We start from the raw sequence: 26,985 nt of genomic DNA, 5'->3' as shown, positions 1-26,985 counted from the left end.
GGCATAGTGGCGCATTCCTATAGTCCCAGCTCCTGGCTGGGACAGGAGAATCGCTTGAACCTTGGAGGCAGAGGTTGTGGTGAGCCAAGATCACGCTATTGCACTCCAGTCTAGGCAACAAGAGCAAAACTCCGTCTCAAAAAAAAAACAAAGTAGATAGTACCTCAAAGGCTCATAGGGTTATCACAAGAATAAATAACATATAAAGAACTCACAAGTGGGGCTGGGCACTGTGGCTTATGCCTGTAATCCCAGCACTTTGGGAGGCCGAGGCAGGAGAATCACTTGAGCCCAAAAGGAGACCAGCCTGGGCAACATGGCGAAACCCCATCTCTACAAAAAATAGACTCCTAGTGTAGCGCTCCTGTAGTCCTAGCTACCCAGGAGGCTGAGGTAGGAGGATAAGTTGAACCAGGAGGTTGAGGTTGCAGTGAGCAGTGGTTATGCCACTGTACTTCAGTGTGGGCGACAGAGTGAGACCCTGTCTCAAAAAAAAACCTCGTTTAAGTGCCCCTGACCTATAGTAAACATTTAACAAATGTTAGCTCTTATCATTGATGAGGCTAAATATGATAATATAAAGCCCTAGACACAGCACAGTGCTGCACACTCATTAAGTTCTCAATACATGCTAACTTTATTTCTAGTGCTAGCACTACACCATGGCACTTGGAAAGCAAGAGCTGTAAGTCACTGAGAAAGGAAGGTAAGAGTTAATGTCCCTGAGCTGCCAGCAGTAGGCGTCGGAATTGGAAGGTCATGAAGGCAAAGGTCTGTCACCTCTCCTTGAACTCAAGAGATCAGAACCCAGGAACCTCCCCCAGCTTTGGCTTAGTCTGTCCACCTTCAACGTGGGGTGGGGTCCCCTACTGATGATTTCACCTAATCTTTTTTCTCTCCTCTAGACTCTCCAGGGCAGTGGTTCTCAACCAGGAGTAATTTTTCCACAGGGGTCATTTGGCAACATCTGGAGACATTTTTGGTTGTGACAGCTGGGGAGTAGGGTGCTGTCATCTAGCATCCAGCAGATGTCAGGGACATTGCTAAACATCTTAGTCTGCATAGAACAGTGCCTCACAACAAATCATTATCCAGTCCAAAATGTCAATAGTTCCAGGGTTGAGAACCCCACTCCCCTGCTCTAGGGCTAAGGAGCTCTTCCTTGGTTTAGTAGGTCTTGGGTGGGGCTGCAGCAGGGGATGGGGGAAAAGAGAAGTTCTTTCTTGGAGGAGCTGGGGAATGGTGGAGGCAGCCTGTTTGCAGCCCACAGAAAGGGCCCCAGGACAGCTTTTCTCTCATTATCATCAGCCAAAGGGCCCAGCAGGGTGGCTCCCGCCTATAATCCCAGCTATTAAGGAGGCAGAGGTGGGAGGATAGCTTGAGCCCAGGAGTTCAAGATCTGCCTGAGTAACATAGCGAGACCCCGTTCTCCACAAAAAGGAAAAAAGACGAAAACAAGTATAACAACCAAAGAAAACAGAAACAAAAATGGAGCCAAATTCTTTATATTATATTTTTCATTAATAAATAGGTTTTCTTCATTAAACACAGAACATATAACAGATTGAAACACTCCCCCCTCCCCCCAATTCCAAAGACAAGAGTCTATAAAACAAATGCCAGCCGTACTGCCCCAAGGGCAGAAAGTCTGGTGACCCCCACCCAGCCCTGCCCCTGCAGCACCACCACCCCCCACACTCTGCAAGAGAAGGGGGTCTGGGGCTTCTCCCTTGGACCCTGGGGACTTAGGTGAGAAGCATGTGAATGTATGATATCACCTCTCCACGAGGCATGGGCTATGCAAAGATGAGGTTTCCTTCTCATTGGCTCTGACCAGCTCCTGCACTTCCGATTGCAGTTATGAAGCACCTGGGCTAAGCCCCCAAGGGAACTGCCGCTCGGCTTCCCCACTCTGTTCCTCTGCTCCTCCTTAGAGGGGAAGGGAAGGGCTCAGGGACCCCTCCCATCCCCTGGCCTGCATGGAAACGCTGTGTGGAAGAGGCATGATGCTGAAGGTGAGGCTGCTGTAGGCCCCCAAGCCCATGAGGCCAGCATGCCCCCCGTCCCCCACAGCTTTCCTTCCTCTGGAGCGGCGGGGGGCACTGGGGTAGTTGCCCTGTCCACAACCTAGTGCCTGGCTTGGGGTATGATGGTTCTCTCTCTGTCAGGTCCTCACGCCGGGCCTGGCTCCTTCCTTGCCCCATTCCTGTCTCCTTCCAAGCCCTCACCATGGCCATCTGAAAAACTCATGTCCAGTGTCCTCAATTGTCTCATCCTCCCTCTCCCCGTGCCTCTGCACCCCAAGGGAGGAAGTAGGGGGTTATCTCCCCCCTCCAATTTCCACTTCACATAATGGAACAGCTTTTGGCCTTTTCCTTCTTGAAGGTAGAAGACATGAGTTCAGAGCGACTGGGGAGGTGCAGCAGTCGTTTGGAGAGGCTTCGGACAGGGCTCTTCGGGGGCAGAGGGCTAGGCTTGCTCAGACACACCACGGATGCTGTCCGAAAGATGCTGTGGATGCTCTTTTCTGATGTGAAAGCCGAGCCTTCCAGGTAGATTTCCGCACCCAGCTGCTTGGCTATTGCACAACCCTGCAGGAGGAGGTAAGGGCATTAACGCGGTGGCCAAAAAAGGCTCTGTGACGCTGCCTCTATGTGTCACTCCCCAGGGCCACTCCAGAGGTGACCCAGCTCCCAGTCTCCAACCACCACCCTCTACCGATTATTCAATTATTATTTTGGGGGGCCATACACCCTGTCTGATGATGCCTCTTTTTCTTAAGATGATGCCTGACTGCACATTATAAATCACCTGGAATATTCTTAAAACTATATCGATGCCAAACTTAGTGAATCAGAATTTCTGGGGATAGCTGGAGCAGTGGCTAGTGCTGCTAATCCCAGCTACTCAGGAGGCTGTGGGGGGAGGCTCACTTGAGGAGGCCAAGAGTTCAAGACCAGCCTAAGTGGCCAGGCATGGTGGCTCAGGCCTGTAATCCCAGCATTTTGGGAGGCTGAGGCAGGCAGATCACGAGATCAGGAGATCAAGACCATCCTGGCCAACATGGTGAAACCCAGTCTCTACTAAAAATAGAACCTGGGAGGTGGAGGTTGGGGTGAGCTAAGATTGCACCATTGCACTCCAGCCTGGACAACAAAGGTGAAACTCTGTCTAAAAAAAAAAAAAAAAAAAAAATTAGCTGGGCATGGTGGCACATGCCTGTAATCCCAGCTATTCGGGAGGCTAAGGCAGAAGAATCCCTTGAACCAGGGAGTCGGAGGTTGCAGTTAGCCGAGATAGCGCCATTGCACTACAGCCTGGTGACAGAGCAAGACTCTGTCTCAATAAAAGAAAAAAATAAATATTTAGGCTGTGCTTGGTGGCTCACGCCTGTAACTCCAACACTTTTGAAGGCAGAGGTGGGTGGATCACCTGAGATCAGGAATTTGAGACCAGCCTGGGAAACATGGCGAAAGAAACCACATCTCTACTAAAAATACAAAAATTAGCCGGGTACGGTGGCTCACACCTGTAGTCCCAGCTACTGGGGAGGCTGAGGCAAGACAATCACTTGAACCCGGGAGGCAGAGGTTGCAGTAAGCCGAGATCATGCCGCTGTACTTCAGCCTGAGCGACAAAGCAAGATTTCATCTCAAAAATAAAAATAATAGAAATTTTTTTGTTAATGTTTTTCTCAATAAAGACGGGTTTCACCATGTTGGTCAGGCTGGTCTTGAACTCCTGACCTCAGGTGATCTGCCCGCCTTGGTGTCCAAAGTGCTTGGATTACAGGTGTGAGCCACCCCGCCTGGTCAGAAATTTTTTTTAAATGTTAAAAAATTCACAGGAAAGGAAGTAGAGAGCTATAAAAATTTAATTTAAAAAAAAATTGCTGGAAGTGGGCACACAATTGTAGTCTCAAATAGTAGGGAGGATCGCTTCAGCCTAGGAGTTCTACACTGCAGTGAGCTAGGATCACACCACTGCACTTCATTCTGGGTGACAGAGTAAGACCCTGTCTCGGGCTGGTCACCTCAGGTGATCCGCCTGCCTCAGCCTCCCAGAGTGCTGGGATTACAGACATAAGCCATTATGCCTGGGCTTTTTTTTTTTTTTCTTGAGACAGAGTCTTATTCTGTTGTCTAGGCTGGAGTGCAGTGGTGCAGTCTTTTCTAACTGCAACCTCCATCTCTCAGGTTCAAGCAATTCTCCTGCCTCAGCCTCCTGAGTAGCTGGGATTACAGGTACATGCTACCACAACAAGCTAATTTTGGTATTTTTCGCAGAGATGGGGTTTTTCCGTATTGGCCAGGCTAGTTCTGAATTCCTGAGCTCAAGTGATCCTCCAGTGCTAGGATTATAGGCGTAAGCCACCACGCCTGGTGCCCCCACCTATTTTTTTGAGATAGGCTCTCACTCTGTCACTAGGGCTGGAGCACAGTGGCACAATCACAGCTCATTGCAGCCTCAACCTCTTGTGCTCAAGTGATCCTCCCACCTCAGCCTCCTGAATAGCTAGGACTGCAGGCACTCACCACCGCACCCGACTTTTTTTTTTTGGTAGAGACAGTCTTCCTTTGTTGCCCAGGCTTGCTTATCTCAAACTCCTAGGCTCAAGCAATCCTCCTGCCTCAGCCTCCTAACGTTCTGGAATTACAGGCATGAGCCACCTTGCACCTGGCCTCTTGTGTGTGTGTGTGTGAAACTCTAATGAACACCTCTAATGATTCTAATGCAGGTGGTCAGAATATAATCTTAGAAAGGTGGGCACACACAGGAATAACTCACCTGCTAACTGACAGCACACATCTGGGTAAGCAGGTACCTACCACCTCCCTCCAGGTGACTCCTTTGCTAATTATAACACCAGTTCTCTCTTGCTGTAGCGGAAGAGTTTGAGCCAGGGTCATATTTCGAGCTATCTGTCTGTGGCCTTCCCCACTTCTCCCCGCAACACGCGCTTGCGCGCACACACCTGCTCATAGGAGATGGGCGCCTGCTTCTGGTGGGACAGCTCCATCAGAGTACTCAGGTCTGTTCGCAGGTCTGTCTTGCAGCCAACGAGCAAAACGCGGGTGCTGGGACAATAATCTAGGATTTCTGTCCTCCACTGAGGGGTCAAACAGGAAGAAGGGAAGGAGAAGGAAGAAGGGAGGAGAGTTAGTGGCAGACGGATGCCAGGAGAAGCCTGGCTGGCAACGTCACACACATCACCTCTCTTATCACCGGCCCAGTCCTCCCTCTGAGTCACAGCATCGCCACTGCACTAATTACATCATCTTCCTGCCCATAAGGCCTTTGGGGCCCCCAGAGTGCTGAGTAGCCTGTTCCCCCAGTCTATGGCCCAGTCATCCGGGAGAGAGCACAGGGGCAATTCTCCCACTCTGCCAAGCATACAGGGCATGGATCTGCCCCCTCACCCCAAAGGGTCTCACAAGTCCAGAATGCCGGGGGAAGCCAACCAACTAGTCTCTTCCCAAGGGAAGAATGTGACCCCAGCATCTTCTATACCATACTGGGTACACAGGGTTTCCTGGGACTCCTCAGCATTGGCGGATCTGCCTAGACCCAAGCATTTCATACCAGCAGCTCAGCTCAGACCTGGCTGGCTTGTCCAGTCTCAGTGGGACTGGGATCAGGGTCTATAGAAGCTGCCTTCAAAAAGTCCCATCCCTGACCCTCAAGTTGTATCACCTAAAGGCTCTCTGACTCCAATCCTCTGCTTCCTGAGTCTTCAACACCACTCTCCCTGTGGGGCCTCTGGCAAGGCGACATGGGATAACAAAAAGGGCAGGAGGCAGTGGGGTGAGGAGACCCGAGTTCCAGTCCCAGAGCTGTAGCTAATGGTGTGGCCTCAGGCAAATCTCTTCCTTCCCTGGCCTCCATTTCTTGCTGTTATATACGAGGGGATTCATGACAAGGTCCCCACGATTCCTTCTTGATTCTCATGCTAAGTCAGAGTGGAGAGGTGATCTAGTCTTACCTTCTTGAGCGCGCTGTCCACTGTCTCTGGCCGGCTGATGTCAAAACATAGTAATACTGCGTCCGAGTCACTGTAGCAGAGTGGACGGACATTGTCGTAGTAGGGAGATCCTGGTGTAGGCCAGAAAGAGTTGATGGTGAGCCACGGTGTTTCCCCTCCCCAGTAGGCCTAAGCCCTAGCGCCCTGGGAATACCATCCTCCATCCCAGAGGATCCACCTGTCTCCCAGGGGAATGTGCTGCGGCTGGAAGCTTGGGATCGCCTGCCAGAGGTCGTGCAAGAATATCATCCCCCTTAGTACAGAAAAAGGGAAAGAAGGCAAAATAAAGTGGGTGGAGTATAAATTGGCCCTGTCTGGGTCTCCTGCAGCAGGCTTAATTGGAGATGGAGTAGTTTTCTGAGTCACAGAAGATGCTTCCAGCCCTGTGGAGAGACCATGCTTATCTCAGGGCCCCTCTCCTCCAGAGCCTGCCTGCTGCCCCGCTTCACTCCCTTCTGCTCCAGGGTCTCCCCAGTGAAGAGACAAACCTGCCTGTTACATAACCTGGCTGCTGCTTTGCCATGGGGTAAGAACTTTAGGAGGCTGGCAGGGGAGGGAGCGCATCAAGGGTTCAGTGCCCACTTCTCCACCCACCCAGATCGACTTACACTGAAAAGAGCCAAAGGAAAGCTGTACCCCCTGACCACCCTCCCCCCACCCCCCGCCAAGATCTCAGGAAGGCAGCCTCTAAGACAGCAGCACCAATAGCTGGGGATTTAGAGGCTAGAGCAAGAGTCCTTCATTGGGAGGGGAATAGGCAATGCAGACCCAGGTGGTCCCATATGGGAGAATGCTAGGGGCTGAGCCTACCCCTCCACCCTGGGGAAGGAGCGGTAGCGGATTTGGAACCCAGACAATCCGTGCTCAGAATAGCAAGCAGCCCCTCTCCCTGCACCGCAATCGCCATGGAAACGGCGGGGGGGGGGGGGCGTTGGTCATTAAAAAAAAAGGGAATACAGGGGAGTTGGGATAGCTGCCTGCTCCTTTAGCAAGACTCCCCCATCCCTTTCTGAGGTGGGGTCTTACCACTGCAGCATGGAGAAGCGGAAGCACTGCAGCACTGGGGAAGGAGGAGGGGAGGAGGCCTCCATTTTGGCTCCAAGCAATCCCCCTCCCCTAAGACTAGCAAGTGAATAATGGGAACAGGAGCAACCCTGACCCCAACATCGGGACGTCCTATCCCACACACCTACGCCACTTCCTCCTTCCTTATGGGAACTAATCTGAAACAGAGAGTTTAAGAATAACTGACAGCCTTTATCCTTTTGGAAACTGGGGGGTGGGTGTGTGACACAGGGAACAGAGACAACACTTGCTGATTTTCTGTGATCTGGTTTGGGATTTGAGGGCTGCATTCTGACTGTGGAAGGAGGGAGGAGGTGGGGGGAGGGGGCTTGGGCAGTGGTAGTGAAAAGAGATGAGCTGCAGTGAGATTCTGGGAAGACTGGAAGGCGGGAGGGTACAGCAGATGAAAAACCAAAAAACTACACATCATGCAGTCAAGCTGCAGTCTAGTTGGATCTAGCCAACATAGCACAACCCAGGAGAATCAGAACCCTGCGTCCCAAGCCCTGGAACTGCAACAGGGAAAAGCACACCAGGTTGGGTAATTTTTGTTTAGGGGGTAAAGGCTCATTATCTGTCTTACCATCCCCAAGCTCCAATCTTTTCAGACCTCAGAATTGGAGCATGGGAACAGCTCTTGGAGGAGCAGGACAGCGTATTTATTATATGTAACGGGAAACACCTAGGGATTTATAGCCCCTCTTTAAACTCAGCCTGAAGATGCATTTCTGGGGAGGGGTGGATTTTATTTTCTTTCCCCTATTCCCAGCTTTTACTCCTTCATTATAACTCTGAGCCAGTCTATTGAAAAAGGTCTGGGGTAGAGAAATAATGGGAAGGGGTCAGAATCAAGGCAAAGGATAGCCTAGCACAAGGGCTTGGGGCTGAAAGGCTTGAAAAACATTTGTTTCTAGATTCTAGAGACACAGAGCATCTTCTACCTCACCCCAGTAGAGGGAAAACAGTCAGAGCCAACCTCCCCTCTGCCCTGCCGGCCACTCTTCACAACTGATTGTGCCCCTATATTAAGCCATCTTCCCCATCCTCCAAAACATCGATGATGCATTGCTTCATCCCCGAGCTGCAGCGCTGTGGTAAGTGGGGCTGAGCTGCGGCAGGAGGACAGCAGTGGCCCAGGATGGAATGCAGGAGACAAAACTGAGTCTAAGCAGTCTTTCCCCAAAGCAGGCTTGTCTCCCCATCCCAACCACACTATCTCCAGCAGCACTCCCTCTTCTTGCCTCTTATTTGGCTTTGCTCTGGGGACGTAAAGGGTGTATGTGTGTGTGTGAGTGTGCATGTGTGTGTGTGTGCGCGCACGCTTGCCTGCTGGGTGGCAGAGAATGGAAATGGAGAAGCCCTGTTTTACTGCCCCCCCCAGGAATATTCATGGGTCCCTTCACCTCACCATCCCAGCCCTCTGAAGGGCGGAACTAGACCCAGGGAAGAGAGTGGCTCCTAGGGTTCACCCACTCTGCACCCCTGGATGATCCAACAGAGTTGACCAACTGTCACCCCTCCCCACAACTAAGGAATCTTCAGATCCCCCTCTTTCACTTCTCCCCACCAAAGGGGAAAACAATTTCTAAAATACAGCAGCTACACAGCAGACCAGTGGAGGTTAGAAAGGGGCATTTGGAGCCACAATTCTTACCTGAGGTATCCCAGAGACTAAGCTCCACCCTCTGTTCCTCTGTCTCCAAACAGGCTGTGTAATTTTCGAACACGGTGGGCACATAGGTCTGTGAAGAGAGAGGGGAAACGTTCACCCCGAGGCACCCCTACCCTCAGATCCTCTGGTTAGTGATGGCTACACACACACTCAGAGAGACAGTCTCAGGAGACAAGGAGCCAGAGGAGGGGATGCCTGGAGCGGAGCAGGAGGGAAGGGACTGTGGAGGCACAGGCACTTTGCTGTGACAGTGAGAAATGTGAATGACGCCTCCCCCCATATCCTAGACGATCAGGGACATACACACACAGATTCTTCCCATCCCCAGATTTGTGCTTTCCAATTTGAGAGAGCCACAAGCCAATCCTAGCTCATCTTCTCCTCAAGCTCCTCCGGACAGGTAAACAGAGGGGCTGCAGAAGAGCCCAGCTGGAGGCAGGCATAGAGCCTTTGCGGCGCAGGTGAGCAGACGGGCAGGGATTACGTCAAGAAGAAACCCCAGACTCTCAAATGCCTCCAGTGCCTTCTCCTGAGGGCAGACTCCAGGGACGCAGGAAGGTGGAGGGGATCTGATGGGGCCTCTGGGTGAAGAGGTGAGGAGGAGCCAGCGGGGCGGCAGAAGTGGGACAGGTCTCAGGGGAAGCTAAGGCAGGGCAGTCCTCCAGCCAGAAAGCAACTGAGAATGGGAAAGCCTCAGAAAGCGGCTGAGGATGGGCTGGGGCTGGGGGAGCCACGTCTCCTGGGCCGGTGGAAATCTACCCCAGGGCGGGCAAGGGGACAGGCAGGGAGAAAAGCCGGGGGCGGGCGGGCAGCTCACCTCCGGATAGCAATCCTTCGCTAACACTTGTAACATCGCGGTCTTCCCACACTGCACGTCCCCGACCAGAACGAGTTTACATCTGGCCACGACTGGCTGGGGGGCTCGTCTCTCCTTCATGGTTGCAGCGTCCGCGGGACTTGAACTCCGATTCAGGGGCCAGGTGCGTCTGAGCACACCAACACTGCCGGATTCCCTGTCTCCCTCCAACTGAGGAGGAGGCGAGCACAGCCGCCTTATATTTCTCTGGCCGAGCCAGTCACAGGAGGAGGCGGACTCTGTTGCGCCCAATCCCTGAGGTGGGATCCCCTCCAGCAGCCAATGGATCTGAGGATCTGAGTCAGCGCCCTCTTCCTCCCTTTCCTTTCTCTTAAAGCTGCACCGTTGCTTCCCACTGAAGGGGGATTCCCACGTTGTTTTGCATTTGTATTAGGAAGGGGAAAGGGTACTGGAAGCCACATAAAATGATCTGGAGTGTCCACCAATTCGTGTCGTAAAACAAACTAGCTATGGAAGCAGGAAGTGAGGACAGGCTGGAGTTTCAGGGACTGTCCCAGGTGGGTTACAAGAGCAGGACCTGCTTAGACTATAGACAGGTGTGTGTGTGTGTTGGCGGATTGGGGTTGGGGGAGGTGGCCCAGAGCTTCTCTGACTTTTTTTTCTTTTTTTTCCTTACATCTTTTAAGTAGAGACAAGAGTCTCACCATGTTGCCCAGGATGGTCGGTCTTGAACTTCTGAGCTCAAGCAATCTGCTTGTCTCAGCCTCCCAAAGTGCTAGGATTACAGGCATGAGCCACAGCACCTGGCCTGATGTCTGGCTTTTTTGCTTTTTCTAATTTCCATCCAAACCAGTTCCTACTTCCCCTCCCAATATCAGCTCCTGCTGTACTCCTTTTATTTTTATTTTGTTTTATTTTTTGAGATGGAGTTTTGCTCTTGTTGCACAGGCCAGAGCGCAATGTTGTGATCTTGGCCCACCACAACCTCCTCCTCCCCCGTTCAAGTGATTATCCTGCCTCAGCCTCCCAAGTAGCTGGGATTATAGGCATGCGCCATCACACCGGCTAATTTTTGGATTTTTAGTAAAGACAGGGTTTCTCCATGTAGGTCAGGCTGGTCCCGAACTTCTGACCTCAAATGATATGCCTGCCTCAGCCTCCCAAAGTGTTGGGATTACAGGCATGAGTGACCACGCCTAGCCTGTACCCCTTTTAAAGACTTCTTTTCTTTTTTTTTTTTTTTTTTTTTTTTTTTGACAGAGTTTCGCTCTTGTTACCCAGGCTGGAGTGCAATGGCGCGATCTCGGCTCACCGCAACCTCCGCCTCCTGGGTTCAGGCAATTCTCCTGCCTCAACCTCCTGAGTAGCTGGGATTACAGGCGTGCGCCACCATGCCCAGCTAATGTTTTGTATTTTTAGTAGAGACGGGGTTTCACCATGTTGACCAGGATGGTCTCGATCTCTTGACCTCGTGATCCACCCGCCTCGGCCTCCCAAAGTGCTGGGATTACAGGTTTGAGCCACCGCGCCCGGCCTTAAAGACTTCTTTTCTTCAAGCATCACCTTCACCACCAGAGAGAGAGAGCTTTCTAGAGTCATCCAGGAAAAAAACACACAGCACCTGACCCAGAGATGAGTAGAGAGAAATGAGGGACTCTGGCAAGTGGGGGTGGGAGAGAGAAGACAAAGCAAACACAGTCGCTGTCTGCTTGGCCAGACAGCCTCACACCCATGCCTGGCAGGAGCTGCTTAGGGGTGTTTGTTCTGTGGTCTGGGCTCAGCTTCCTGGATGAATCAGGCACAGGTCCAGTTCCATGTTAACGCCCACTGAAACTGATGAACTAATGTGTGTCAGCTGGTTAAAGCCCAGACTGGACCTAGGATTTTGATTTTGGGATTAGAAGCTCTCAGACAATCTAAGGTTGAGATGAGCTACATAACTTCTTAACAGACCTGACCTGTGGGACCCCTGTATTTTGAGGAGCTTCTCTACTAGACAGAACTATGGGCTGCCCACAGCTTAAATAAACCACTGATTGTCCAGGAATCAAAACTATCCAAATAAGAACTCCTGGGGATTCGTGATTGAAGGAAGACCAACCTTGGGCAAAACTGAGAGTAGTCTCTTCCCCTTGTCAAGCGCAGCGTCTCTGGGTCTTGCTTCATCTGAGCTTTACTTTTTTTTTTCTGATACAGAATCTTGCTCTGTCACCCAAGCTGGAGTGTAGTGGCATGACTCACTGCAACCTCTGCCTCCCAGGTTCAAGCTATTCTCCTGCCTCAGCCTCCTGAATATCTGGGATTACAGGTGCCTGCGATCACATTTGGCTAATTTTTGTATTTTTAGTAGAGATGGGGTTTCGCCATGTTGGCCAGGCTTGTTTCACACTCCTGACCTCAAGCAATCCACCCGCCTAGGCCTCCCAAAGTGCTGGGATTACAGGCATAGGTCACCACGCCCCAGCCTGGGTTTTACTCTTAGTTCATAGTCCTTGCTGCCCCACCCAGGGGTAGTTTCCCTGTGACAAAGGATGCTTGAAAGCCTTCCACAGACCTAAAGGGACAGATCTCTAAGAGTGAGATTTCCAGTGCCCACTATAGGCAGTTAGGAGAGTAGATGTTATTTTGGGAATATAGCCTAGCCAGTGTTCCTCCAGTCAAACCACGTGGCTCTGGGGCCAAGACCTACAACTGCTCGCCACCCAAGTCCTAAGCTCCATTCACTTCCAGGGATGGGGAATGGCCTGAGGGAAACTTCAGGGTGGAAAGGGCATCCTTATCCAGGTGTTGCCCTTAGCTGCCTGCCTTCCTCTCCCAGGCTTTCTGAAGGTTTCTGCCCTCTACCTCCCCCAGGCCTCATGCTCCGTCCTCAGATAATGTTCTGTTGATAGAATTCGTCCTCTTCTTGCCCTTTTCCAGCAGCCTGACCGCCTCTCTGAGCTGTCTATAAGCGGGGTTTGGGAGAGTTCCAGGAACAGCTGTTAAGATCGTGGACTGCCTCAATCTGGAATCCTTTCCCTCAGCCTGACCTTCTCCGTCTGTATCCTCCTGTCCCCTACCTTCAGTCTCATCTAGACTTAGTTCTGGAAGCATCAATAGAATTTCCATACATCCTCTTAAACCTTAACTGGGTTCCCTCCAATCACAGCCCCAAAAGTGTTAGCCTTCTCGACATGTTCTCTACCAACCTCCCCCTACACACACCATCCATCCGCCACTCCAAATAAACATTCAGAAAAAGTAAAAACTGTTCCCGATGCGGGGCGCGGTGGCTCACACCTATAATCCCAGCACTTTGGGAGGCCGAGGTGGGCGGATCATGAGGTCAGGAGATCGAGACCACCCTGGCCATGGTGAAATCTCGTCTCTACTAAAATACAAAAATTAGCCGGGTGTGGTGGCGCACACCTGTAGTCCCAGCTACTCAGGAGGCTGAGGCAGGGGAATCGCCTGAATCCGGGAGACCGAGGTTGCAGTGAGCCGAGATGGCGCCACTGCACTCTAGCGTGGTGAAAGAGCAAGACTCTGTCTCAAAAACAAACAAAAAGCTGTTCCTGCTAAGCAAACAGCTTCTTCTGGTTTCTAAAAACATTGCCATACCTGAGCTCCTCCAAGACAGAAGTTTTGAGAGCTGGTGCCAACACTGATTCTTCCCTAAGTGGCTGTATTTCAGGGTCAAGTAGCAGAAAACCTGAGCAATATTACAGAGCAGCCACCACCATGGCTGAGGCTCAAGATGTGTCTCCAAAGATATTTTGTGGGTCATATGTTTGTGGGTTTTCGTGGAAAGGGTGTTATGTGTGTGTGAACGTATGTGTTAGATCAGGGGGCAGAGAGGTAACAGGAAAAGGATGGAACCAACATTCAGTAGGTATAGGCCTTGGACCTTGCTTTGTATTTAACAAGCTGTGTGTCTTTGGGTAAGTTACTTCTCTCTCTGGGCACCTATTTGCTTAAATGCAACTGGAGGAATTTAACTAGAGAAGTTTTTGTTTGTTTGTCTTTTGAGACGGAGTCTTGCTCTGTCACCCAGGTTGGAGGGCAGTGGCCTGATCTCGGCTCACTGCAACCTCTGCCTCCCAGTTCAAGCAATTCTCTTGCCTCAGCCTCCCAAGTAGCTGGAATTACAGACATGTGTCACCATGCCTGGCTAATTTTTTGGTATTTTTAGTAGAGACGGGGTTTCACCATATTGGCCAGGCTGGTCTCAAACTCCTGACCTTGTGATCCTCCCACCTCAGCCTCCCAAAGTGCTGGGATTACAGGTATGAGTCACCATGCCTGGTAGAAGGAGTTTTTAGATGTTACTATTATTTTTTTTGAGATACAGCTTTGCTCTTGTTGCCCAGGCTGGAGTGCAATGGCGCGATTTGGGCTCACCACAACCTCCGCCTCCTGGGTTCAAGCAATTCTCCTGCCTCAGCCCCCCAAGTAGCTGGGATTACAGTTATGCATCACCATGACTGGCTAATTTTGTATTTTTAGTAAAGACAGAGTTTCTCCATGTTGGTCAGGCTGGTCTGGAATTCCTGACCTTGTGATCCACCCTCCTCGGCCTCCCAAAGTGCTGGGATTACAGGCGTGAGCCACCGAGACAAGCCTAAACCTCTTTTAAATAACTTTATTTAAAACTCCATAGCCAAGACCGGGTGTGGTGGCTCACACCTATAATCCCAGGATTTGGGGAGGCTAAGGTGAGGGGATCACTTGAGCCCAGGAGTTTAAGACCAGCTTGGGAAATAGAGTGAGATCCCCCATCTCTACAAGAAAAATTTAAAAATCCAATAGAAGTCTGGCATGTTAAGATGGCTCTTCCTGGCCAGACACAGTGGCTCACACCTGTAATCCCTGCACTTTGGGAGGCTGATGTGAGTGGATCACTTGAGGTCAGGAGTTTGAGACCAGCCTGGCCAATATGTGAAATACCATCTCTACTAAAAAAAAACTAGCCACGTTGGTGGCGGGTGCCTGTAATCCCAGCTACTCAGGAAGCTGAGGCAGAAGAATCGCTTGAACCTGGGAGGCGATGGTTACGGTGAGCCAAGATCGCTGCACTGCACTCCAGCCTGGGCATCAAAAGCGAAACGCCATCTCAAAAAAAAAAGAAAAGAAGGGCCGGGCGAGGTGGCTCACACCTGTAATCCCAGCACTTTGGGAGGCCGAGGTGGGTAAATAACGAGGTCAGGAGTTCAAGACCAGACTGGCCAAAATTGTGAAACACTGTCTCTACTAAAAAATACAAAAATTAGCTCAGCATGGTGGCTCATGCCTGTAATCCCAGCTACTTGGGAGGCTGAGGTAGGAGAACCGCTTGAACCAGGACCCAAGAGGCAGAGGTTGCAGTGAGCCGAGACTGTGCCATTGCACTCCAGCCTGGGCTACAGAGCAAGACTCCATCTCAAAAAAAAAAAAAAAAGAAAAAAGAAAAAAAAAGAAAGAAAGAAAGAAAAGAAAAGAAGAAGAAAAAAGATTGGTGAGGGAAGACTATGGATGTAGCAAAATTCTAAACACACCCAAGGACTGAAGAATCAATCCAATCCACTGGAACAGACGATTCAGAGTGGGGAGGTGTAGCAGCTTGTCTGAAAACATAATTAGAAAAAGAAATCTGCCAGGCACAGTGGCTCATGCCTGTAATCTCAGCACTTTGGGAGGCCGAGGCAGGCAGATCATGAAATCAGGGGATCGAGACTATCCTGGTTAACATGGTGAAACCCTATCTCTATTAAAAATTCAAAAAATTGACGAGGCATGGTGGCACATGCCTGTAGTCTCAGCTACTGGGGGTCTGAAGCAGGAGAATTGCTTGACTCCAAGAGGCAGAGGTTGCAGTGAGCCGAGATCGTGCCACTGCACTCCAGCCTGGGCGATAGAACGAAACTCCCTCTCAAAAAAAAAAAGAAAGAAAGAAAGAAATCTGCTAAAATATTTTTAAGCTGGGCAAAGTAACTCACGCCTATAATCCCAGCACTTTGGGAGTCTAAGGCAGGTGGATCACAAGATCAGGAGTTCAAGACCAGCCTGTCCAACATGGTGAAACCCCATCTCTACTAAACATACAAAAAAAAATTAGCCCAGCCTGGTGGCGCGTGCCTGTAATCCCAGCTACCAGCTATTCAGGAGGCTGAGACAGGAGAATCGCTTGAACCCAGGAGGCAGAGGTTGCAGTGAGCCAAGATTGTACCATTGCACTCCAGCCTGGATGACAAAGTGAGACTCTGACTCAAAAAAAAAAAAAAAACACTTTAAAAGCACTTCAAATCCAAAGGCATAGTGGTTCGTAGTTTTTTTAAAAACATACATATACCTGCATGTTGTTCTTGATCATCAATGTTCTCCAGTCAAAAGACCACCAGCAGATATCTGCAGTTGAACAAAATTGGGTTTATTGAGTCACTTCTGTTATTTCTTTTTTCTTTATTTTCTTTATTTATTTTTTTAATAAGACAGGGTTTTACCATGTTGGCCAGGCTTGTCTTGAACTGCTGACCTCAGGTGATCCGCCCGCCTCGGCCACCGAAAGTGCTGAGATTACAGGCATGAGCCACCACACCTGGCCTCCGTTATTTCCTTTCTTTCTTTTTTTTTTTTTTTTGTTTTTGTATTTTTAGTAGAGACGGGGGTTTACCATCTTAACCAGGATGGTCTCGATCTCTTGACCTCGTGATCCACCCGCCTCGGCCTCCCAAAGTGCTGGGATTACAGGCTTGAGCCACCGCGCCCGGCCTTTTCTTATTTTTTTAATACCTCTGTTGCCCAGGCTGGAGTGCAGTGGTTTAATCACAGCTCACTGCAGCCTCGACCTCATGGGATGAAGCAGTCCTCCCGGTCCAGCCTCCTGAGTGCATTATAGGCATGTATTACCACACCAGCTAATTATGTGTATGTGTATTTTTTTTTTTTTTTTTTTTTTTTTTGTAGAGACGAGTTCTCACTATGTTGCCCAAACTGGTCTCAAATTCCTGAGCTCAAGCAATCCCCTTCCGTCTTGGCCTCCCAAAGTGCTGGGATTACAAGAATGAGCCACCATGCCTTGCCTTTTCTTTCCTTTTTTTTTCTTCTGAGACAAAGTGAGGCTCTATCCTCCAGGCTGAAATGCAGTGGCGTGCCTTTCCTTCTTTTTAAGACTAGGTCTCGACTGGGTGCGGTGGCTCACGCCTGTAACCCCAGCACTTTGGAGGCTGAGGCTGGTGGATCACCTGAGATCAGGAGTTCCAGACTTGCATGACCAACATGGTGAAACCCCATCTCTACTAAAAATACAAAAATTAGCCAGGCATGGTGATGCATGCCTGTAATCCCAGCTACTCAGGAGGCTGAGGCAGGAGAATTGCTTCAACCCAGGAGGTGGAGGTTGCAGTGAGCTGAAGTCATGCCTTTGCACTCCAGCCTGGGTGACAGAGCAAGACTCCATCTTATAAATAAGTAAATAAATAACAAAGACTGGGTCTCAATTTGTCGCCCAGTGTGCAGTGATGCAGTGGCAAGGTCATAGCCCTTAAACTCTGGGGCTCAAGGGATCCTCCCACCTCAGCTTCCCAAAGTATTGTGATTAGAAGTGGGAGCCATTTTGCCTGGCAGACTAATTTCTTCGTTTTTTTTGTTTATTTGTTTGGTTTTTGAGATGGAGTCTCGCCCTGCTGCTCTGCAGTGCAATGGCATGATCTCGGCTCACTGCAACCTCTGTCTCCTGGGTTCAAACGATTCTCCTGCCTCAGCCTCCTGAGTAGCTGGGATTACAGGCACCTACTACCACACTCAGCTATTTTTTATATTTTTAGTAGAGTCGGGGTTTCACCATGTTGGCCAGGCTGGTCTTGAACTCCTGACCTTGTGATCCACCCGCCTCAGCCTCCCAAAGTGCTGGGATTATAGGCGTAAACCACCGCACCCAGCTGGCAGACTAATTTCAATAAGAACACATGCCATGGTGGCACATCCAATAAATGAGTGTTAGAATGGACTTAGGATTTGAACTCACATTTGGTGATTTGGGGAAGAGGCGAAGGAAGTGAGGCTTTGCTTGGGATTGGATGCCGGTCAGAAAGTGGAGTATCCAGGAGGCAGAGGCTGCAGTAAGCCAAGATTGTGCCACTGCACTTGAGCCTGAGCAACAGAGGGAGACTCCATCTCAAAAAAAGTAGAGTATCAATAAATCTTCTGTGCTGTACAGCGTGGTAGGAATAAAGCAAGGCTAAATATGCTTGGTAAAGAGGCAGCACTGGTTATGTTAGCTTGGATGCACGGATGGTTCCTTATTCTTGTGGTTTTGACAATGTTCTTGTTTCTGTCTTTGTTCAGATATGATTACTGAGAGATCTTGTTTCTGTCTTGATTTCTTGGGGTCAGTCACAGCGTGGCCTTGCCTGATGTTGCTTTTCTGTGAAATGCTTACGGAAAACCAAAGCATTGCTGAGAGTGCTGGGCAAGTTCCTGGCTGCCGGGAGCTGTTTTCCCTTCTCAGCTCCTCTTCTGCTCCTCTTCCTGGGAGCTGGGCATTGTTACATAAGTGGTGAGAGAGAGCTAAGGAAAAACAAAAAGAAGAGAATTTCCCAGGAAAACTTTCTGAAAGAAGTAGCACTGAGCTATGAGGCAAAGCAAGAGTAGGCTGCTGAGAGGTGGGCCAGCGCAGGGAATGTTCTGGGGGAATGGGCTTGGAAGCAGGAATGGAGGCCTGGGGAAGCGGGCCAATGCATGTGTGTATATGTGTGTGTGAACAGGAGGAGAAAAAACGAAACAAAACAAGCCACCTGAGCTGGACTAAGAATGAGGAGGGAGGCCAGGCGCGGTGGCTCATACCTGTAATCCCAGTACTTTGTGAGGCTGAGGCAGGTGGATCATCTGAAGTCAGGTGTTCAAGATCAGCCTGGCCAACATGGTGAAACCCTGTCTCTACTAAAAATACAAAAATTAGCCAGAGGTGGTGGTGGGTGCCTGTAATCCCAGCTGCTTGGGTGGCTGAGGCAAGAGACTCACTTGAACCCGGGAGGTGGAGGTTGCTATGAGCTGAGATCGTGCCTCTGTACTCCAGCCTGGGCAACGGCGTGAGAATCTGTCTCCAAAAAGAGAAGGAGGAGGAGGAGGAGGAGGAGAGGAAGAAGGAGTAGTAGAAGGAGAGGGAAAGGAGAGGAAGAAGGAGGGGGAGGGGGAAGGGGAGGGGGAGGGGGAAGGGGAGGGGGAGGGGGAGTGGTATGGGGAAGACTGAAGCCTTCTCAAACTTAAAGAAAAAAAATAATTAAAAAAATAATTAGGAGGGAGGATGAAGGTGGCTGAGGATGGGGCCAGAGTGAAAATAGAGGAAGGGGCCAGGTGCAGCAGCTCATGCCTGTAATCCCAACACTTTGGGAGGCCAAGGCAGGAGGATCACTTGAGCCCAGGAGTTGGAAACCAGCCCGGTCAACCTATCAAGACCCTGTCTCTACAAAATCAAAAAACAAAAAACTAGCCAGGCATGGTGGTGCACGCTCCTATAATCCCAGCTACTTGGGAGACTGAGGTGGGAGGATCGCTTGGGCCTGGGAGATCAAGGCTGCATTGAGCTGTGATGGAGCCACTGAACTCCAATGTGGGTGACAGAGCAAAACCCTGCCTCAAAAGATAAAATTTTAAAAACAAAACAAAACAGAGAAAGACAGTGAAGATAACAAAGAAGCCTGTGTTCCTTCTGGTTCCCGCTGAGTTGCGGATGGGGAATGGAAGCACGGGGAGGAGCAGAGGGCAGCTGGAGGGAGCTCAGAGTAGCTGCACTTGGTGTATAGGAGACTGCAGACCACACACAGGCCTTGTGCCTTCTCTTGCCACTAGCCCAGGGCTTGGCCAAGACTAAGGTGAACACTTGCTGCGTGAGTGGGAGAGAATAATTCCCAGGCAGGAAAAGACTTCAGGAGCACAGGAGTGAGCTGGAAAATGATGTGGACCCTGAGCCAGGCCCACTTCCTCTCCAGTTTCCCATCTCCTCATCCTCCCAGGTAGCAGGGATTCTCTCAGTCTGTTTTACCCCCCTTTTCTTTTCTTCAGACTGAGTCTCATTGTGTCGCCCAGGCTGAAGTGCAGTGGCACAATCTCGGCTCACTGCAACCTCCACCTCCCGGGTTCAAGTGATTCTCATGCCTCAGCCTGTTGTTATCACGGCTACTCCGGAGGCTGAGGCAGGAGTCACTTGAACCTGGGGTGACAGATCGAGACTCTGTCTCAAAAAAACAAGTAAACAAAACACCAGAAAGTACATAGACAATGTTTATCCTCTGCTTAAAGTCTTCCTGTGGGGTCAGGTCTACTTTTTTTTTTTTTTTTTTTGAGACAGAGTCTTACGCTGTCACTAGGCACCAGGCTGGAGTGCAGTGGGGCAATCTCAGCTCACTGCAACCTCTGCTCCTGGGTTTAAGTGATTCTTCTGCCTCAGCCTCCCGAGTAGCTGGGACTACAGACGCACACCACCACACCCGGCTAATTTCTGTATTTTTAGTGCAGAGGGGGTTTCACCATATTGGCCAAGATGGTCTCAAACTCCTGACCTTGTGATCCGCCCCCCGGCCTCCCAAAGTGCTGGGATTACAGGCGTGAGCCACGGCGCCCAGCCGCACTTTTTTTTTTTTTTAAGACCGTCTCAGCCAGGCGTGGTGGCTCACACCTGTAATACCGGCATTATGGGAGGCCAAGGCAGGTGGATTACCTGAGGTCAGGAGTTTGAGTCCAGCCTGACCAACATGGAGAAACCCTGTCTCTACTAAAAATACAAAAATTAGCCAGGTATGGTGGCAGATGCCTGTAATCCCAGCTACTTGGGAGGCTGAGGCAGGAGAATCACTTGAACCCAAGAGGTGGAGGTTGTAGTGAGCAGAGATCGTGCCATTGCACTCCAGCCTGGGCAACAAGAGTGAAACTCCGTCTCAAAAAAAAAGAAAAGAAAAGACAGTCTCACTCTGTCACCTAGGATGGAGTGCAGTGGCATGATTACGGCTCACTGCAGCCTCTGCCTCCTGAGCTCAAGTGATCCTCCCACCTCAGCCTCCCAAGAAGATGGGACCGCAGGTAAGTCCCAGCACACCTGGCTAATTTTTGTGTTTTATGTAGATATGGGTTTTGCCATGTTGCCCAGGCTAGTCTCTAACTCCTGGGCTCAAGGGATCTCCTAACTTGGCCTCCCAAAGTGCTGGGATTACAGGCCTAACCCACCTTGCCTGGCTTTTTTTTTTTTTTTTGAGATGGAGTCTCTCTCTGTTGCCCAGGCTTGAGTGCAGTGGCATGATCTCAGCTCACTGCAACATCCACCTCCCAGGTTCAAGTGATTCTCCTGCCTCAGCCTCCCAAGTAGCTGGGACTACAGGTGCACGTCACCACGCCCGGCTAATTTTTTGTATTTTAGTAGAGACGGGGTTTCACTGTGCTAGCTAGGATGGTCTCAGTCTCCTGACCTCGTGATCCACCCGCCTCGGCCTCCCAAATTGCTGGGATTACAGGTGTGAGCCACCGCACCAGCCTTTTTTTTTTTTTTTTTTTTTTTGAGACAGGGTCTCACTTTGCCATCCAGGCTTGAGTGCAGTGGTGCGATCATGGCTCACTGAAGCCTCAACCTCCTGGGTTCAATCAATCTGCCCACTTCAGCCTCTTTAGTAGCTGGGACTACAAGCATTCGCCACCATGCCTGGCTAATTTTTTTAAATGTATTTTTTGTAGAGACAGGGGTCTCCCTATTTGCCCAGACTGGTCTTGAACTCCTGGGCTCAAGTAGTCTGCCCACCTCAGCCTCCCAAAGTGCTGGGATCACAGGCCTGAGCCACTAAGCCCAATCATCAAGTCTATTTTGAAGGAAATCCAACTTCTTATCCTGGTTCACAGAGCCACACACGACCTATGCTGGCACTCTGGCTGACCTCGCCTTCTTCAGTTCTCTCATCAGCCACATTAGAGAACTTTTAAAAATTCCTCCAATAATGGTTTTCAAACTTTTCTATTCACAAGTCACAGTCAGAAATGCATGTTATATCACAATCCAAAACATACATTCATGTTATATTTAGAGATATAGTTATATCAATATATATTATGCTATATATATCTCTCTGCATGCATATATAGATGTCTCCTAAATGCTCCTGAAACATCTATCTTTACAATGCACTCTGATAATTTTCTTTTCTACTTCTTTTTTATTTTTTGAGACAGAGTCTTGCTGTTGCCCAGGCTGGAGGGCAGTGGTGTGATCTTGTCTCACTGCAACCTCTGCCTCTGGGGTTCAAGTGATTCTCCTGCCTCAGCCTCCCAAGTAGCTGGGACTGCAGGCAGGCACCACCACGCCCAGCTAATTTTTGTATTTTTAGTAGAGATGGGGTTTCACCATGTTAGCCAGGATGGTCTTGATCTCCTGACCACGTGATCCACTCGTCTGAGCCTCCCAGAGTGCTGGGATTACAGGCCTGAGCACTGCGCGCAGCGACCTCACTTTTGGATGCTTGTCAGGACTCACTAAATTGACTTCACTATCCACTGTGCTCAGACACAAGCTTACACTCAGGGCCTTTTTGCTGGCTGTTTCCTCTGCCAACAATGCCCTTCTCCCTGACTATCCCCATTGGCACCTTTTCATCCTTTAGATCTCAGGTTGTCTCCTGCCCAGAGAAGTCACCCAGCCTGAAGTAGCCACCTGATCATTCTCTTTCATGTTCTCAGTATGGCCTTTATCCTCTGATATTTTTCTAGTTTATGTTTTTTGTTGACCTATTTTTTGTTGACTGTCTTTCTCCCTCACCATGATAAGGTGGACTCTGTAGGTGCAGTGACCTTCTCACTTTGGTATCACACCTACAACAGTGCCTGGGGACAGCAGATACTCAGTATTATCAGTAGACCATGGGAATGGGCTTAGTCAAGGCTCTTGCTCTCTTTGGGCATTCTCCTCTATACAGTGTGAGGTCAGAGCCACTCCCCAAGAGCCCCTCCAGCTCTGTCAATCCCGTTTCCAAGAAACACCAAAGGATGTGCTCCAGAAACCCCAGGGTTGGGCCAGTGGGTGGGACAGAGATGCCTAAGCAGTTAACTGAGCCCAAATACCGAGAAGGGGCCTTGCTTCCAGGCTGCTGAAAGCCAAGGATATAAACCCAGGCCCACAACAAAGAATGGAAAGGCGGAACTGGAGCCAGCCAGACATAATGAAGACAACTGTGTTGATATACTTCCCATGTGCTAAATGCTCTGCCTGCGTCACTTCATTCAATGCTTGGTCCTCTAAGAGTCGAAGAGGTGGTACAGAACATCACGATGCATTCGGGTTCTGGAGTCAGCCAGATCAGATTCAAAACCCAACTACAACACTTGCATAGGCAGCACAGGTGGAGAGTGCAGGCTCAGGCCACACTCACATGGGTTTGAATCCTGGCCCTGCCAGTTACTACCTATGTGACTTAGGGTAAATCACTCAACCTTTCACTGAACTTTCTTATATCTTTTTTATTTTTTTTGAGACAGAGTCTCACTCACTCTTTCACCCAGGTTGGAGTGCGGTGGTGAAATCTCAGCTCACTGCAACCTCTACCTCCCAGGTTCCAGCAATTCTCACGTCTCAGCCTCCTGAGTAGCTGGGACTACAGGTGTGCGCTACCACACCCGGCTAATTTTTGTATTTTTAGTAGAGATGGGCTTCACCATGTTGGCCAGGCTGGCCTCAAACTCCTGACCTCAGTGACCTGTCCACCTTGGCCACTCAGAGTGCTGGGATTACAGGCGTGAGCCACAGCGCCCAGCCTGAGCTTTTTTTATGTCTTAATGAGGATGGCATTCATTACATTACCTCATGGTCTTTCCAGCACATCTCTGGAAAGCTTTCCTGGGGATTAGGAAATTTAAACAAACTTGGAATCTCCCGTTGGCCTCTATCCTACCTGACCCTGTGGGCTCCTGGCCTCTGAGTACAGTTTGCCAGTTGGAAGACTCAAAGCTGAGGTCTGAGTCCAGGGTTTAGTGCTTAACTAACTTGTGACCTTAGATAAGTTACAACCTCTTCAAGCCTCACTTTTCTCAGAAGGACTTAGGATTCCCTGAGCTAGCCTCAGTCTCCTCAACCTCAACACTTTCTCTTTTCTCTTCCCTGAAGGAGAGAAAACAGAATTGCCACAAAGAGCCCTAAACTCTGTTATCATTAAGAATCTTGGGGGCCGGGCGCGGTGGCTCACGCCTATAATCCCAGCACTTTAGGAGGCTGAGGCGGGAGGATCACGAGGTCAAGAGATCGAGACCATCCTGGCCAACATGGCAAAACCGTGTCTCTACTAAAATACAATAATTAGCTGGGCGTGGTGGCGCACGCCTGGAGTCCCAGCTACTCAGGAGGCTGAGGTAGGAGAATTGCTTGAACCCGGGAGTCGGAGGTTGGAGTGAGCCGAGATTGTGCCACTGCATTCCAGCCTGCCGCCTAGCGACACAGCAAGACTCTATCTCAAAAAAAAAAAAAAAAAAAAATAATCTTGACCAGGCATGGTGGCTCCACCAAGGTTCTTAATTCCAACACTTTGGGAGGCCGAGGCGGGCAGATGGCTTGAGGCTAGGAGTTTGTGACCAGCCTGGGCAACATAGGGATACCTTGTCTCTACAAAACATAAAATAATTAGCTGGGCATAGTGGTGGCCACCTGTGGTTCCAGTTACTCAGGAGGTTGAGGCAGGGGGATCACTTGAGTCCGAGAGGTTGAGGGTGCAGTGAGCCGTGATGGCACCATAGCACTCCAGCCTGGGTGACAGAGTGAGACCCTGTCTTGAAAAAAAAATCGGCTGGGCGTAGTGGCTCACAACTGTAATCCAAGCACTTTGGAGGCCAAGGCGGGCGGATCACCTGAGGTCAGGAGTTCAAGGCCAGCCTGACCAACATGGTGAAACCCCGTCTTTAAAAAAAAAGAGAGAAAAAGAAATCGCCTGGGCATGGTGGCTCATGCCCGTAATCCCAGCACTTTGGGAGGTGGAGGCAGGTGGATCACCTGAGGTTATAAGTTCAAAACCAGCCTGGCTATCATGGGGAAACCCCATCTCTACTAAAATTACAAAAATTAGCCAGGTGTGGTGGCAGGCGCCTGTCATCTCAGCTACTCAGGAGGCTGAGACAGGAGAATCACTTGAACTGGGGAGGCAGAGGTTGCAGGGAGTCAAGATCCCGTAATTGCACTCCAAACTGGGTGACAAGAATGAAACTTTGTCTCAAAAAAACCAAAAAAACTCTTTCCTTCCTCTTCCAGCTTTCTCCAGGTTGAATAATGAAAATCCCCTTTTTTCCTTTTTTTTTTTTTTTTTTGAGACAGAGTCTCACTCTGTCGCCAGGCTGGAGTGCAGTGGCACAATCTCGGCTCACTGCAACCTCTGCCTCCCGGGTTCAAGCAATTCTCCTGCCTCAGCCTCCCGAGTAGCTGGGACTAGAGGCAACTGCCACCACACCTGGCTAATTTTTGTATTTTTAGTAGAGATGGGGCTTCACTGTGTTGGCCAGGATGGTCTCGATCTCTCAACCTCGTGATCTGGCCCCCTTGATCTCTCAAAGTGCTGGGATTATAGGTGTGAGCCACCATGCCCTGGCCTCTTTTTTAGACAGAGTTTCTCTCTTGTCACACAGGCTGGAGTGCAGTGACACAATCTCCACTCAGGTTTCAGTGATTTTCCTCCCTCAGCCTCTCAAGTAGCTAGACTCACAGGTCCCCACCACCACGCCTGGCTAATTTTTGTATTTTTAGTAGTTTCACCATGTTGGCCAGGCTGGTCTCAAACTCCTGACCTCAGGTGATCCTCCTGCCTCGGCCTCCCAAAGTGTTAGGATTACAAGTGTGGACCACCGCACCTGGCCAAAAATCCTCTCTTGCCCTCACAAATCTGATTCTTACTCCCCTCCCACATCTCTCCTTTGCCACCTCCCTGTATCACCTGTGTCTTCTGACACTGGCAACACCAAGCCCAGCTTCAAATCCCTCTGGCTGGGTTCAAACTGAGTTTAGCAAAAGAGAGCTGAGAAATAACCCTGTGTGCTGTAGACCTCTGAGATCCAGGGAATCAATGGCTCCATTCCTGAGGTCTGTGCCACCAGGAAGCCACCGTGCTAAGTGCTGTTGGGGCTCAGAAACCAATATCCCAAAATATCGTGTTTTGTCATCCTGAACTGGAGAAGCCTCAAGGTCTCTCTGACCTTCTTCCCACCCACCATCTCCCAAAGTGAACTTCCTTTATCTGCCTGAGATCCAGACCCACCAAAAGGAACAACTGTTTTTCCTTCCCCTCTCTGTAAGAACAAGAATGTAAGTAACCACACCTGAACAGACTCTCTTGCAAGATAATGTACAGGTTAGTTTCTGTTCCCTGGATGCATTCATTCTCTCTAGTAATCTCCTCAACAGAATTCCTCTTCTCTGCCTCCCATCGCATTTTGCTAGGATGATATACAAGCTCCTGACCCCCACCTGGGAGTGGGCACTCATCATGATTCTCCTCATTTACATCTGTTAAATACATTTGCATACTTTTCCTCCAATTAATCTGCCTTTTGTGAGTTGATTTTTCAGCGAAGCCTCAGATGAAGAGTTTCTCTTGGTCCCTATGGTGCCCTCCTTGCATGATTTCATGTAAACCTTTCTGCAACTCTACTAAGTATAATACTATAGTATTGATGGTGAAACCTAAACATAATTGGTGGGGTGCAGGGTTCTAGGTTCATCTGACCCTGTTAGGGAAACAGTATAAAACAGCCAGGCTGACTTCTTTTTTTTTTTTCTTTTTTTTGAGTATCGTAGCCAATGGCAGTATTGTAGCCAATGAGGTTTATCCAAGGGGCGATTATTGCTAATTGAAAACTTTTCCCAATACCCTGCCATGACGGCTTGAAATATAGTTGGCATTGGCAATTTTTGACAGTCTCTACGGAGACTGAATTATTTAAAAAAAAAAAAAAAAAAAGAGAGCGTCTCGCTCTGTTTCCCAGGCTGGAGTGCAGTGGCACAATCAGGGCTCACTGCAACCTCTGCCTCCTGGGATTGTGCAATTCCCCTGCCTCAGCCTCCAGAGTAGCTGGGATTACAGGCACACGCCACCATGCCTGGCTAATTTTTTTTTTGTATTTTTAGTAGAGATGAGGTTTCACCATGTTGGCCAGGCTGGTCTTGAACGCCTGACCTCAAGTGATCCACCTACCTCAGCCTCCCAAAGTGCTGGGATTACAGGTGTGAGCCGCTGAGCCCGGCCTCGGTGACACCATTTAAAAAATCAACTCCAGGCCGGGCACACACCTGTAATCCCAGCTACTCATGAGGCTGAGACAGGGGAATTGCACCATCTCAAGGAGAATCCCTTGAACCTGGGAGACAGAGGTTGCAGTGAGCCAAGATCGCACCACTGTACTCCTCCAGTCTGGGCGACACAGTAAGACTCTGTCTCAAAAAAAAAAAAA

At 49.8% G+C, this 26,985-nt stretch overlaps 1 protein-coding gene and 1 non-coding gene across 2 annotated transcripts; one reads left to right on the top strand and one right to left on the bottom strand.

The window, feature by feature from the left end:
- Window positions 1–1,489: 1,489 nt before the first annotated feature.
- On the bottom strand, window positions 1,490–9,782 carry RND1 (Rho family GTPase 1). The gene is made up of 5 exons (XM_032294906.1): window positions 9,577–9,782; window positions 8,742–8,829; window positions 5,984–6,093; window positions 4,976–5,110; window positions 1,490–2,591 (listed from the first exon to the last, which is right to left on the bottom strand). Exons 1-5 carry the CDS (start codon window positions 9,694–9,696, stop codon window positions 2,346–2,348), a joined length of 699 nt encoding a protein of 232 aa, XP_032150797.1. The 5' UTR covers window positions 9,697–9,782; the 3' UTR covers window positions 1,490–2,345.
- A 16,543-nt stretch (window positions 9,783–26,325) lies between these two features.
- LOC116528293 lies at window positions 26,326–26,465 on the top strand. Its single transcript, XR_004258972.1, has one exon. It is a non-coding gene; the product is annotated as a U4 spliceosomal RNA (small nuclear RNA).
- The last annotated feature ends 520 nt before the right edge of the window (window positions 26,466–26,985 follow it).

The sequence above is a fragment of the Sapajus apella genome, unplaced genomic scaffold, assembly GCF_009761245.1.
Source record: "Sapajus apella isolate SASKATOON/1434 unplaced genomic scaffold, GSC_monkey_1.0 scaffold2, whole genome shotgun sequence".
In the NCBI taxonomy this organism is placed as follows: domain Eukaryota; kingdom Metazoa; phylum Chordata; class Mammalia; order Primates; family Cebidae; genus Sapajus; species Sapajus apella.
This window is presented reverse-complemented; position numbering and strand designations above follow the sequence as displayed.